General features: G+C 45.3%; 1 protein-coding gene across 6 annotated transcripts; it reads left to right on the top strand.

Annotated features, from left to right (window-relative positions):
• The first annotated feature begins 558 nt into the window (after positions 1 to 558).
• Positions 559 to 4420, top strand: bbs10 (Bardet-Biedl syndrome 10). 6 transcript variants are annotated; one of them, XM_049009615.1, is made up of 3 exons: positions 559 to 677; positions 1239 to 1533; positions 2353 to 4420. In XM_049009615.1, the coding sequence occupies exons 2-3, from the start codon at positions 1343 to 1345 to the stop codon at positions 4181 to 4183; spliced, it is 2022 nt and encodes a 673-aa protein (XP_048865572.1). In that variant the 5' UTR covers positions 559 to 677; positions 1239 to 1342; the 3' UTR covers positions 4184 to 4420. The 6 variants fall into 6 exon arrangements, with proteins under 6 accessions (XP_048865572.1, XP_048865571.1, XP_048865574.1 ...); XM_049009614.1 differs by having other exon boundaries at positions 583 to 677; positions 1236 to 1533; XM_049009617.1 differs by having other exon boundaries at positions 597 to 1092.
• Positions 4421 to 14569: the final 10149 nt, after the last annotated feature.

Raw genomic sequence — 14569 nt, 5'->3', positions numbered from 1 at the left:
GTCCTATTATATTGCAATATTTTAGGGCTTGGACTGAGACTAACCCCCTCCCTTCCTCCCTTCACAGCACCCCTGCAAACAATCCTGTTTGTATATAGACTAGAAATATAAACAATAAAACTCAGATATATGGCTTTACCGACAAGTGTGTCGGATTTTATATTTCTACTTCAACTTTCAGTCTTCACTGAATTTATTGGGAAATGCTACTTGGCTGAAATATTTATGACTATGAGGAACCTATCGTACATCTGGCATTTGTCAGAAGGCGTTACTGGAAATTGGTAAGCAGAACGCTTAAATTATGACAGAACACAAAAGTCGATGCAAATCTTATAAAACTTAGTTTAAGAAATTGTCAGATATGTCTAGTTTAAATTTTAGACACTGACTGACACGAAAATAATGAAGAACACATGCCTTTTGAATTATAAAAAAAATATTAATCTGGTTCAATACATGACAATTAGCTATATGAGCAGTAAATTTGTAGCGCGACAATTCTCAAAACCAGAGTCGTAATTTCCATGGTCTTTACGGTAAAACGATCCGGAAACGGATATAATCCGTTGCCTGGATACAACAAAAGCATTTTCGTCTCTGTCGTAAATGACGGTTTTGCAAAAGAAACTAAAGAAAGATGCGTCATTTGTCCCTGAACTCAGCTGGTACTTGGGGTATGTTCGAAGATGAATATAAAATAAGAAGACGTTCACGAATCTTTAGATCGTGTTTTAATTTAGTATTACTGTGGATTCTGTACGACTTTTGGTAGCCAATAGCACCAACTGATTATCTAGAAAATGCATGCAAAAAAACGTGTAAACACTTTTGGATAATTGGGTACGCAAAATCTCTGCGTTTTCTCTAAAAACGGGTAAAAATGTTCGAAATCATTTTACCCACCAGGGGGCGCAATAAACCTTTCCAAACATAACACAAGGTAGTCATTTCCGAGACTAATAAGACACAGCACTTCGGCACTATTTAAGTGCCCGGCAGTTTTAGGATTGGTGTTGTTTAATTATATTAGAATTTTGTATTTTCGTGGAAAAACAGGCGTTGTGACTTCAATAACTCCTTTGTTGAAATGTAAGGCAGCCTGGTTTATCAATGTATGTGTTCCATGTACGTGTGGTAAATAAACACAGGAGTGCACAGCCTTTAGTGACATTGCAGTCAAGGAATGTTTTCACAATGGATATTCACTTCTCTTTTTCTCTTTATTTTACAAGCAGGAATGAGAATCCGGCATGCATTTTCAGCCCTCTTACAGGCACATATTGATTCGATGTGAAGCCGTGCTTCACTGCTGTGCTGCGAAAACTCCATCCGTGTGGAGATGAAGGGGGTGCAGCAGGCTCCCCTGGGGGCTCTGGTGCAGGTGGCGGAGGCTCTCGAAGATGTCGTCCGCCGGTGTGTGGGCCCCCGTGGAGGACAGGTGTTCTTCACGAAGGACACGGGGGAGGTGCTGATCACCCGCGAGGGGAGGCGGATCCTCACAGCTCTTCAGCTGGATCACCCGGTGGCCAGGTATCAAGGCGAGGAAGTTAGCACTCTGCTCCTCCTGATCATTTAGTAATAAAGAGTAAAGAACATTAATATTTCATAGCTTGATGTGCAGTAGCTACACACTGCACAGCTGCGACCTCACAGAAGTGCTACCCATAACCTTTTTCCAGTACAGTACGGTTTTTACAGCAAGTGCTTAAAGATTTTCATGTCAGTTGTTGGGGTATAAAGCGCAGTAATTCAACTGGGCAAACAGCTGCATTTTTTACTAGTTATCAAGTGTTTAGTAAAAGGAAAAACAGCTTAATTGATTGATTTGATAAATCCTGTGTTTAAGTAATGTAATTATTTCTGTGGTCTCATATGTCTAGGATTGGGGGGTTGTATGGAGTTTATGCTCTTGCCATGTTTGGCCGCATTTCTTCAGAGCTTTACGGTATCTTCCTGGAGTCCATGCAGTTAGGCGAGTCTGTGTTTCTGAATGACCCATTGTGTGTGAGTGTGTGGCCTGTGACAGACTGCCATTCTGTCCAAGGTGTGTCCTGTGGTGGGCTCCAAGCACAGTGACCTTATACTGGAAATGTGGTTGTGAAAGATGGGTTATTATATTTCATATCTAGTAGGGCAGGGGTCTCCAACTCTGATATTCTGATATTTACCTGAGAACAGGTGTGGCTCATCAGAAGCCAGGTAGGATATGAAACCTGCTGGATAGTAGCTCTCCAGGACCGGAGTTGGAAAATGCTGTGGTAGGGAGTAGTGTTTATATACGATTGTAAATACTAAAATGGAGCCGTTACCTGCGTTCCCTGAGGGTCGTGTTGTTGTTGTTGTTGCCAGGGCACTGGTAGGTTGTGTATCGGCACACTGCATCGCCACTGGAGACGGTGCCAAGTCTTTCATCCTGCTGCTGGCAGCGCTCATCCGCGGAATCCGGGCCACCCGTGTCTCCCCTGTCGCCGGCTGGTGTCCGTCGGGACAGACTGACTCGTGCGGGCGTCTGGAGGCCCGTCGGGCTGCTCGCCAGCTTCTCTCCTTTCAGACGCAGGTTCTGGATGCTGTCGTGAAGGAGCACGTCGTCCCACATGCGACCTCCTTGTTTTCCCACACCAGCCCCGCAGAGGCCAGGCGGGCCCTGAGGCTGCTCCTGGAGGCCTTCTTCCGAGGGCGGGCAGGGCAGGTCCACTGCGGGCCATTGGCCGAGATGGCCTGCGACTTCTACCACAGGTGGAACTGTGAGCGGGACAGGCTCGGCACACTGAGAATGATCCGCGATCACTTCCCGGAACTTCACACGTCGGTGACGGGTTTCCCGACCAGCAAGTCGCGAATTCTGCAAGGGCTGGTTCTGCACAGGGATTTGACTGTGTACTGTCCCACGGAGGGGCCCATGAAAGCCGTGGTGCTCAACGAGGCCCTACAGCCGCTCCTGACGGAAGCTGACAGCACCCTGATTATCAGTTCCAGCCACCAGTTTCAGGGCTGGGGTAGCTGGGTTGCCGGCCGAGTGGAGCAAAACGTGGCTTCCTTGCAACATTTGCAGGTGAGGCTCCTGCTGTCTGCCGTGAAGCAGTCGGATCTAGTACTCTACCACGCCAAGAAGGCCGGAATGTCTGTGGTCGAGTGTCTCGACATGGAGGAGCTCTCTCTCTTTTGTCACCTCAGTGGAGTCCTGCCTTTGACAGACTTGGGAGACCTGAAGGCCCACATTGCCTCAGTGACCTTCTGCCAGCCTGTGGTGCTGGGCTCTCGCAGGTATACGCATGTTGGGATCCCGGAGGGGCGGGACTTCCTCCCCCATTGCCTGGTCCTCTGCGGGCCCACGGAGAGTCTGACGAATCAGTGCGTTTCGGCATTCGGTGACGCCATCAGGGTGATTCAGCGGGTTTGCGAGCCTGTCCGCTGTCAGTCCTGGCACATGGGGAAAAGGGACAACATAACCTCAGCTTCCAGTCTAGAGAAAAGCCCAAGCTCACAGAATGAGATTGAGATGGGTGCCATGAAGATCACAGCTGGCATTTCTCAGGATATTCCGGGAGTCCTGAAAGATTCGTGTATGTGCCTGGAATGGCCAACACATGCCACAAACAGAGAGAACATTTTAGTGGAAAACTGTTATACGCCGGATCTAAATACCTCTATTCAAGGACATGACTCTGCAGAAACTACAGTGGAAGGAGGTCAAAAGATCTCAGACATGACAGCCTCAGTCAAGGAAAATCTATTCTACTCAAACACTTTAATAGAGCCAGGTGCCGTGTTACCAGCAGGGGGAGCTTTTGAGTTTCTGCTACACCATTACCTCCTGAAGTACACCTCCCTCACACACTGCCCTGATACCCAGGCAGCCTGCAGGCTGGTGGCTGAGGCTCTCCTGAGCGTGCCCAGGCAGGTCTATGCGCAAAGCGGCACGGCCGGTCACTTCCTGAAGGTCTACACCAGCTTTGTGTCCGGGATTCAGAGCAGAGAGTCGGTGAAGCCTGTCAGCCTGGGCCCCAAGGGACTCGAGTCAGTGGCCTGTAAATATGATCTTCTGGTCTCCGTGCTGCAGTGCCTGGGACGGCTGCTGTCTGTGGACGCCATCATTCATACGACCACGCTGCGTGTAGCGGACAAAGCCAGGGAGGAAGACGTGGATGAGGATGTTCTAAGTGTTCGTTCATACTCCTAGGCTGTGTCAGCACTGGGCTTCTCCAGGTGTATAAAATGCTCTATTTATATTTATGGGTTCGGCCCCTCTCTAAGATCTACAGCCACTGTGGACTAATGGAGCCTAAATGAATAATTCTGAGTTGGAACGCCAATGTGGCTTGTTCAGTATGTACTGTGATTGTCATCTTCTGATGTTATATAGTGGCTGCAGCTTCACTTAAAATCGTGGCTCTAATTAAATTCGCTTTTATCCAAAGCAATGTATGTTTTTTTTTTTTTTTTGTGACCGCAGGGTCAGACAACCTCCAGAACAATTGGGGGTTTATGGACCCAACAGTCAAATCGACTCTGGGTTTTGAACCAGCAACCTTCAAGTTGTAGACACTGTGACGTAATATGCTGACTCGCGCACCACCACCAAGCATCAGCTGTAGTTTAGGAATCAGTGTAACATTGTGAAACCTGAAGTCCTGTCATGTGCACATTAACACTCAACATTACTGCACTTTCACATAAGGGTTGTGGCCATTCCATTCAATCCAGTTCAATTCATATAGTGCATTTTCACTACATTACCTTGTTTCAAAGCACTTTACACTCCCCCTGCCCAAAGCCCCCCAGTGAACAAGTCGGAGGCGACAGTGGCATGGAAAAGCTCCCTAGAAGGAAGAACCCTTCGGGAGGAACCAGACTCAAAGAGGGAGCCCATCCTCCATTCCTGAATGTATTCATCAATTCCAATCCAATCAGGGAATGGAACTAGTGTTGGAATTAAATCTCCCTGAAATTCGTGTTCATTTCCAATTGTGTTCCCCATGTTTTTTTTCCAGTTCCATTTCCTGGTTTGAATTGGAAGTGGGGAATGCATTCCGGAATGGCCCCAACCTTGGTGTACATACTGTGATGAGACTCTTGATGGTGACACTCTGGCTTTGCTCTGGATCTAATCACTACAAGCGACCCATTAGCTCTGCGCTGCTGGGGTGAAATTTAACGTCCCTATTGAATCACTTAGGTTGGAAAACATTGCTGATTATGGCCTCTCTCCCTTTGATGGCTATTGAAGATCTGTTCATTCGGTCTTGTGGTCGAGTGTAAAAGAAGAAATTAGTCTGAGCCCCAAGATGCTTCCATGAGTGTGAGAATGTAATGAAAGGAGCAGTACACGCCATGGCATTTAACCACTGACAGGTGAAGTGAATAAATAACATTGTCACGGGTGCCATTGTATTTTAGGCAAGGAAACGGTCAGTTTCTGAAGTTTATGTGTTGGAAGCAGGAAAAATGGGCAAGTGTAAGGATCAGAGTGACTTTGACAAGGACCAAATTGTGATGATGGGGTCAGAGCATCTGCAAAATGGCAGGTCTTGTACTTCCCAGTATGCAGTGGTCAGTATCTACCAGAAGTGGTCCAAGGAAGGCCAATCGATGGGATGTACTGGACAAACAAGTCAGATACATGAAGGCCCCACCTCGCATCTTACAGGACTTGAAGGATCTGCTTCTAATGTCTTGGTGCCAGATACCACAGGACACCTTCAGAGGTCGTGTGGAGTCCATGCCCTGATGGGTCAGATCTGCTTTGGTAGCACGAGGGGGATCTACAGAATATTAGGTTTTAATGTTATGGCTGATTGTTGTGTAATTTAATCAAAAGACAGGAGAACGATAACTTAGACTGAGATTGTATGTATACAGAGCGGGATCATAATTAAACTTCCCCTTTTCAGTGATCTCTGCTTCTTCAGTGAGTTGGCATCCCTGAGCTGCACTTCATGGCTGATTGTTATTGAGTGTCCAGCATTAAACTTGGAGTTTGACCCAAGGTGCATCGTACCTTGTGCCCTGTGCATCTGGCAGTAGGTTTTAAGGTCATTGTTACTAGTGACACAGTTTTTTAAACGAGGGATAAAAATGGAAAAAGATCCGTAAAAATGTTCCGGTGCCCTGTACCAGTGCATACTGTCGCAAAGAAGCACCGATTCTGACCGAGAACTGGAAGGGTGCAGGTGGGGAAACGTGCATCCTTGTATTTCTCCATCTTTGTATCGAGGGTTAACACTTACAATAATCTGCAGGAACCTCTATGATCTCTGGATTGGGAAGCTAATTGTGACCCCTCTGTAGACCCTTAACCAGAGGTGCTTCAGCCCATGATTACTTCTGGCTGTATGTTCCATGTGCTGCAAAAGACATCCAAAGTGTCTTCAGCAGAAATACACCGTTGTGTCCCTGTTACACACTCCTAAATTGTTCCATCGACTGAAAGTCTGAGTATGAGACAGCAATGTGAATTTTCCTTTTTGGCTCAGACAGCTGATGTCACCCATCTGACCTGGTCCTGTCAGCACTTCTCATAAGAGACTCTGGGCTCTTTTAATCTGAAATATGTAGGCACTCAGCCAGGTGCTCTAAGAGGAAGGCAGCATAGCCTCTTCTCATAAAACGAGGCAAATGGTATGTTTACTGGATGCAAAATTGGAGGGTATCATTCAGCAGGAAGCTGTATGCAGAGCAGCAGAGGGTCTAAACATGACGGAGGAAGGCTCTTTAAATCCGGCTAAAATAATGGACCCGCTGATGCTTGTTATGTAATATTTTCTCAGATGGCTTCCCCAACATGCTACTTTTGTTTTCCTTCCCAGTTGATCATAACATGCGCTAACTGGTTGAGACGGCAGTGAAGTCCGGATATCGGGGCTTGGAGCCTGACTCTCCCCCTTTTGGCAGTGACCGATTGCAGTGGAGAGGGTTAAGCCGTGCCTCTGCTCTTCCCCCTCCTCTTCCTTCTTTCGCCCCTCCCATGAAAAGCCCGAATGCCTGTGACGGGCGTCAGAGCAGGCAGGGTGCTGGCTCAGCACGATATTTGTCCTCCACGCGGTGCAGGATTAGCGTTAGCATTTCCAACCGCCGAGCGAAGGGACACGGGGAGCGATTCTGCAAAAAGAAAGGGAAAAAAGCCCAGTGTCCAGGCCTTCACTCACAGGCCAGGCTCAGAAGAAGCGCCCAGCTTGCAGCGTGCCAGCTCCCCCATCCATAGACATGCAGCTGGTCCAGCACCGAGGGCCCGGGGCTTGTGACCTGGCTCCGATTAGCTGGGTGCTACTCTGTAGCTTTGGATGCATGCTGGTTAGAGGCATGGTGATATACGAGTCAGAATCTGCCTCATCATCACATATACTTGCAGACTAACTCTGTCCTGTAAGTCATGTTTTGATTTGGGGATATTACACTGAGAAAGACATAAAACAGGCAAAACCTTTCTTAATTTCATCAAAATTTTATCAAAATCAACAGTATGAAGGGATAGTACATAAATATTATAATGCCAATATCTTTAAAAAACTTGTAATTTTAGGTTACATAATATCAGTTCAGCCCCTTCCTATTCCTTGCCTTGTGCACATAGCTTACAGGATAGACTCTTATCATGTTCCTTCTGTAAGAAAACCAAAAAAGGTTTACTTTGAATGTTCTTATGTTGCACTTCTGCCCCTTGAATAGTCTTATTAGGTTCTTCTTTTGTTAGATGTTGTTGTGTAGCTCCTGCTCCACTGCTGCTTACACTTGTACCTGGACATTCATAGGCAGCTCAGCCTAGATGCACTTATTCTTAGTTGACTCCATGACAGCACGTATGTCTGTAACCTGCCATCTGCCTCACTTGGTTGTTGCTTTGGAGAAAAACATCTGCTAAATATCCATCCATCCAAAAATTTTCTAAAACTGTTTGTCCTATTCAGGGTCAGGGGGTGTGGGGTCCATAGGCTATGAGCATAAGGCAGGGAACAACCCAGAATGGAGCTCCAGCCAATCACAGGGCACACTCACACACCATTCACTCACACATGCATCCGTATGGGCAATTTTGTAATTCCAATCAGCCTCAGCATATCTTTGAACTGTGAGGGGAACCTGAAGGAAACCCCACAATGACATGAGTTGAACATGCGGCCTCCACACGCGGAACCATGAAGGAGACACGAACCCAGGTCCCTGAGGGGTGAGGCGACAGTGCTGCCGCTGTCTCCTGAACATGTTAAATGTGAATGTACAAACAGATATAGGTCCTTATCAGTGCAGCTGTGGGTGGCTCCTCTCAGCTACCTCGCTTTCACCTCAGCTCAAGCATCCTTTGCCGTTGACGCCTTCACATCCTGTACTGATCATACTGATATCTCAGCTCTTTGTCTGTCCACTCGTGTTAACGGCTATCAAGACCACGGTCTGGGCAGGTAGGTCACAATGACATTTCCTCATGTCTACACAGTGATCTGATAAACCTCCTCTCGGTCCGGAACAGGCGCCCGTCCAGTTTCTGCACCCCTGTGGTGACAGGCCACAGCACGTGCGGACTCCCTATCTGCCAAAACACAACACAATCAAAGCTCTTGATTGGACTAATTGCAATGCTAATTGAGCCGATTTAGTCTTTAACCAGTTAAATAGAGATAAACAGAGCCGGCTGGGGGGGTGTTCCACAAAGCAGGATTTCTTGCTTTGCTGGATAACTTGTTGGATTTAAGTCTGGGCTAAATTAGCTTTATCTTCGTTCAGTTACGTTTAGTTCAGACTACCTTAAATCCGACAAGTTATCTAGCTAAGCAAGAAACTCTACTTCGTGGAATCACAATTGAGAACCAAAACAAATAGTCCACAGCAGTGTTTCTCAATCCGGGCCTTTGGGACCCACAGGCAGTCCACATTTTTGTTCCCTCCTAGCTCCCAGTAGCGATGGATGCAAAAATGCGGACTGTTTGACATAGCTCGGAGGGAGCAAAAATGGCTGAGGACCAGATTGGGAAACACTGATCCAGAGGAAAGGTGTGTTTTTCGGTTATGAGATATGTTATGATGTCTCTGCCTTGTACATGAAGTTCAAATGCTACCTCTACCTTTCAGTCACATTATTTTCCACAAAAAACGAAGCAGGCTGTCATCAGTACTGAATTGTCCCTCTGCAGCTGCCAGACGTCTCAGGGACACTGCATGAGGGGGCATGGCAGATCAATCAGGCATGACTCAGCAGACAGCTGTGCGCTGTACGGGATTGCTGCCCTTACCCTCTTGCCTCAGCTGTCATCTTTTTCTCTTGGTGAAGAACTACAGGAAGGCTAGCAGCCACTGAACCTCTGTTGTAGCTGCACAGATAAACTTGGGATCAAGCTACAGGCATGTCGATTGTATATGTGTCTTTATTTAGCTCATTCCATTATAGAAATTTGGTAAGACTTTTCTTAAAGCAGTCATTTGTAATGCAGTATGGATAGCTTCATAATGCATTATAATGCATTCATAAAGTATTATAAACATGGCTATAACTATTTATAGAAAGGCATTGGTGGCACCTGGCATTTATAGAAACACGTTATAGCCAAGTTTACTATGCATTATGAATGCTCTATGAAGCTCTCATCTATAATGTACTATAAATATCTTCATGACACCCCATCCTGGGTTGTTCCCTGCCTTGTGCCCATAGCCTCCAGGATAGGCTCTGGACCCACCATGACCCTGAATAGGATAAGCAGTTTCAGAAAATGAATAGACGGCTACTTGAAGTGTTACTGAAACGTTCCTATGAGGCAAATTTTAAGAGCATGATGTGGTTAGTCCTAGACTATAAAATGTTCTCATCGAACCAAGAACTGAGGTTTGACTTGGAAACAATCATTGCCTGCAGGAGAAGTCAGACTTATTGGAAAAGGCTGCAGTTGCTTGAGTTTCCTCTACTGCCAGGACTGAGGGTGATCTGGAGACCTTATGGTCCTGGCCCCATGCCTCGAGTGTACTGGGATGACTGAAATCCAAGGTTCAGGGTTCTTCTATTGTCATGTGTACTTGGTACAATGAAATTCTTACCAAAAAAACACTAAGTATGATAATCATGATGAAAGCAGACAATAATACCACAATAGACAGAAAAACACTTTAACTATGCATGTGCCAGAGATGTTTTGAAGGTAATGGAGGTAGAATATGAGGAATTTAAAGTCAGAATGTCAGTTGTTACAGGATTGGTGTGCAGTTTGCTTTTGTTGTTGAGTGCGTAAGCTCTATTTTTAAGAAGAAAGGATCTGGAGAAAAAGGTAATCTTTTATACATTCAGTCTAAGTTTAGGAGCTCTCAGGCAGGGAATATTCTTCTAGTTTGGATGGATGTTTTCTATTTTAATCATAATTAGACTGTGGGCAAGATTGTGTCCTTCTGAAAGGCAACGTGGGTTGCCATGGGAATGGCTCTCCAGATGCTGGAATGAATTCTCATGATTTCAGAAGGAAAGAACTTCTACTTACATACCAAGCCACTGCTTTCTGGTGACAAGGAGCATGTTCTACTGATGGTATTGGTCAGAGAATCTCTTCTAGTTAGCAAAAAAAAAAAAATACTAGGAGGCTGCTTCTGAGATCATCTGCTATATAGCCTGCAAATCAAGATGTGACTCAGTAGATAGGAAATATGTTTCTGCCTGTTGACAGACATCACCAGGTTAGTGGTGGTGTTTGTAAACGATCTATGTGCCATCAGCTGAATCACCTCATTGGAACATCTTGAATTTGTGCCGTTTCATAATGCGACTCAGAGATGGGCTGTCAGTCTTTTGGATGGTTCTATAGGACAAGCAGGCCTGACTGCACTTAAGCATTCTGCCTCCACTCTATAGACCAGTGTGCTGTTGAGATTAGAGCCACGTTCCAAATCCTCTATCCAGAGAAAAGAGGATTAGACTCATCAATACTTGGTGCCATGTAGTGCTGTATAATACGTGAAATACCAAGCTTCAGTATATCCCATATGTGCAGAACCCTCACCACTCTTGGGTATCTGCTTCGCTTCATTTTTAAAACACTGTAATGGAGCTTTAACACTGCCACCAAGAACCGAGCCTTACCCGATCTGTACTGCAAACTGGCAGTTTTCCATTGCAAAATATACGAGCTGTACTCAAGCCATAACCACACTGACAGGGCCCTTACTGGCTTACTAGCAGAGCCGAAAGCATGACCAAACTGAGGTGGTTGCATCACCACCATCTGATTGGTCGAAATGCACAGAGATATCGGTGTTCTGCTCATGGACTGAAGGAAAAAGTGTATATTCCGTATATTATTCGTTGTTAGTAGTATCGCACATCGCAATGTATTCCCGAAAACTCGAAACTTGAAAATATCCAACCTCCTACTTAAAAACGTACTATAGGACAGCTGAATGGGATGGATTCGTGATACGAATTTATGCAAGCGAATGCTAATTCCGCTAGCGTTCGATACTTGCATACCGATACTGCGATTCTCACAGACGTGCTAATGGACATTAGCACACAGTAAAAGAAAACAAAAATAGTACATCGTAAATGTGCTTGTATACCATGTGAACCAGTAAATAAGCTTCTCTTCAGTTTCCGGCTCTAAAACCCGGCCACGAAAATCGGAGTGAGCTGGAATTGCGCTGGAGCTGCTTTGTAACTAGTCTCTAGGGCTCAGGCACGGGTCGATTCCTGTATGCCAGTGGAAAATCGGAGTGAGCTGGAACCGCGCTAGAACTGCTTTGTAACTAGTCTCTAGGGCTCAGGCACGGGTTGATTCCTGTATGCCAGTGGAAAATCGGAGTGAGCTGGAACCGCGCTAGAACTGCTTTGTAACTAGTCTCTAGGGCTCGGGCACGGGTCGATTCCTGTATGCCAGTGGAAAATCACCATAAATATTACAATGAAGGCTTTCCTAGGATCCTGCTGATTTACCTCCGAGAGATGGCCTGCCCAGAGCAATGGCTGTGGTTCTGCCTTCATGGTGGCTTTCTCTATACAGGTTATAGTCTGCTGACCCTTCATAAAGTGGGGGGTCAGTTATTTTGACGGCCTGGATTGGAATACGTTTGGTATTCACATTAGTTCTGGGCACAGGCCAGGTGCTGTTCATCAGGCTTTCTGTAAAAGACAGGCACGATTGCAGAGAATTAAAACTGATTGTAGCTACATTTTGTGGGATTATATTAAACTTGGGCCCTACAGAAGTCTGCAGAACTGCTTAGTTCTGGGTTTATAAAGCGATATTCCCAGCTAAAGCTAATAGATGTCAATGAAATTTTCCTGTTACCTTTCACTTTCTTGTCCGGCTCAAAGCTTTTAGCTCTGACAGCCACCTGTTCTAGAACAGCCTCAGAAACGTGGTGAAAGAGGGTGTGATACTGGCATTTCAACTTCCTTGGGTCTATATGCCCTCTCCTCTTATTTTACGTCCTTGCCCTGTGTTTCTAACAGCAAATCCATGTAATGATAGGGACGGGGGGGGGGGAATCCCTCCTTGTTGCCATGGCAACTCCTCCCTACAGTTTCTCTGCCCTTTTATCATTGGCTGTTCCTCAGAGACTTTCTCCTGTGTCTAAAATATCAGTACCTTTCAGTTCTGCTTGCTGAAATCCTTTGATTACATGTACAGTTAATCAGCTGAAGAAGGCACTGCAATAGCCAAATATCCAGGCTCCAAAGCTACACGAAACACATTCACCTTACTGCATGCCTTCCTCAGCATTTGGTAAGCAGGCATCACTGTGGGAACACTGAACATCCCCTCAGTATCACTTCATGGCTGATGCTCTAATGCTTCAGCTCCATAAGGCTAACAGTTATCTAAGAGGAACATTGTGTGCTCCTCTCTATATGGCATGGACATGAAGACTCTTTTGTTTTCCCAATATGTTTGTATGTGTCTGTGGAGGAGTCTTGTGTGCGCCCTCTGCAGGTTGGGGTCAGAATGACATTAATAATAACTATTAAAAATGGCACTGAATAATTACCATAAGTCTACGCATTACCACAAGTTCACTGTTAGACTGTTACTACAGATGGTCTGCGGCGGAAGGAGTTAAGAATTTAGTGATCGGTGGTCATTGTTGACACACCACAGCAACAACAGTGAAATGTGTCCTCCGTATTTAACCAATATGTGACAACCTGACATAGCAGGGGGCAGCTAATTGTGCTTGGGGGATGGTACCTTGCTTAGGGTACCTCAGTGGTGCCTTGCTGCTCAGGGATTCAAACCAGAAATCTTTCAGTTACAAGTACATATACTGTATGTATACATTTGCATAAAAAACTCCTTCAATCAACTGTAAGCACTTTAACTGTGAAGTTTTGTGTTGAACGAATGATTTAGATTTGTTAATATCTAGAATGGGTTGGTGCCAGCGAGTGCAGAGCACAAGGCAGGGGACACCCTGAATGAGGTGCCAGTCCCATGAAGGGCAGACACACACCTATGGGATATTTAGGATCACCAATTCAGCAACTGAATGTCTTTGGACTAAGGGAGGTGAACCTGCCCACATGGTGGGATTCAAAACCCCCAGCCATAGTAATATATTTAAATTTCTTTTTTGGGATATTATTTCACTTATTATTGCAGTGTAAAGTATGATATTTACAATTGGTGTTCTGGGGCTTGTGGCTATAAATATATTACTGATATTATACAGTATATATAGCTGCATGAAATTCAGAGTCAAAGAAAAAGTAGTGAAGTACAAATGAACTGGAATGGAAGTGATTCATCCTCTCCAGAGCATCGTAAAAAAGAGCAAACATACAATAACCAGAGGCTAGAGAAAAGGAATAGCAGGTGATGCGTGAAGTAGACCATGCCTGTTACAGAAAGACACGTTTTCTCCCAGGGTCAAAGTGCCTCAATCACTTTAAAGCCTTGACTCACACTGACAGTTAAAAGCAAGGCCTTATTCAAAGGTATTCTGTGCAAAAAAGAGCTGTGATGCCAGAATACAGCGTATTCTTCTGGGAGAACTGTTGAAAGGACTTCTTTTTCATTAATTATTGATATGCAGAATCGCTCAAATGTCTATGCATGAAAAGACTCAGGCCAGATCTGGACTGATATCTCTAAATGCTGGAAATGTTATGACCCATCCAAAGTGAACCAGCAACCCCCCCCACCCCCCGCCCACCCTGCAATCCTGGCCAAGATTAGGTAAATGGATGAATATACCATATAATTGTTGTTTTTTCTTAGACTTAAATTACATCTTACTGGTTAATCTACTTAATATTTTAGAGGACTAGCAGCCTTTACCAGCCAAACGTAGCTGTGGATTGTGACTTTCTGGACATAATAGTGAACATCACAGCAATACTTCAACATTTCAACAATTATGCATGGGACTCTATGCCTTTCAGAAGCACCGTTTAATGGAAAATAAAGCGGACGATATATTTTATGAAACTGATAACTCAGTGGGTTGCACTGTTGACTCACATCTCTACAGGTTGGGCTTAAATCCCCCCCCCCCCCCCCCAACTCTGTGTCCTGTGGGCATTTTTCAGATGCAATATGCAGGTTGAGGATCTCCCAGGTAAGCAGTTGTTTTATTCTGAATCACACCGCTGCTCTAG

Source organism: Brienomyrus brachyistius, chromosome 3 (assembly GCF_023856365.1).
Source record: "Brienomyrus brachyistius isolate T26 chromosome 3, BBRACH_0.4, whole genome shotgun sequence".
In the NCBI taxonomy this organism is placed as follows: Eukaryota; Metazoa; Chordata; class Actinopteri; order Osteoglossiformes; family Mormyridae; genus Brienomyrus; species Brienomyrus brachyistius.
This window is presented reverse-complemented; position numbering and strand designations above follow the sequence as displayed.

What these genes read in the sequence shown, in the direction of transcription:
- bbs10 (XM_049009615.1), top strand. Translation starts at nt 1,343, where the DNA reads ATGAAGGGGGTGCAGCAGGCTCCCCTGGGGGCTCTGGTGCAGGTGGCG. An exon ending in CTGGATCACCCGGTGGCCAG is followed by an intron (nt 1,534 to 2,352) that starts GTATCAAGGCGA and finishes TGTTGTTGCCAG; the next exon opens with GGCACTGGTAGGTTGTGTAT.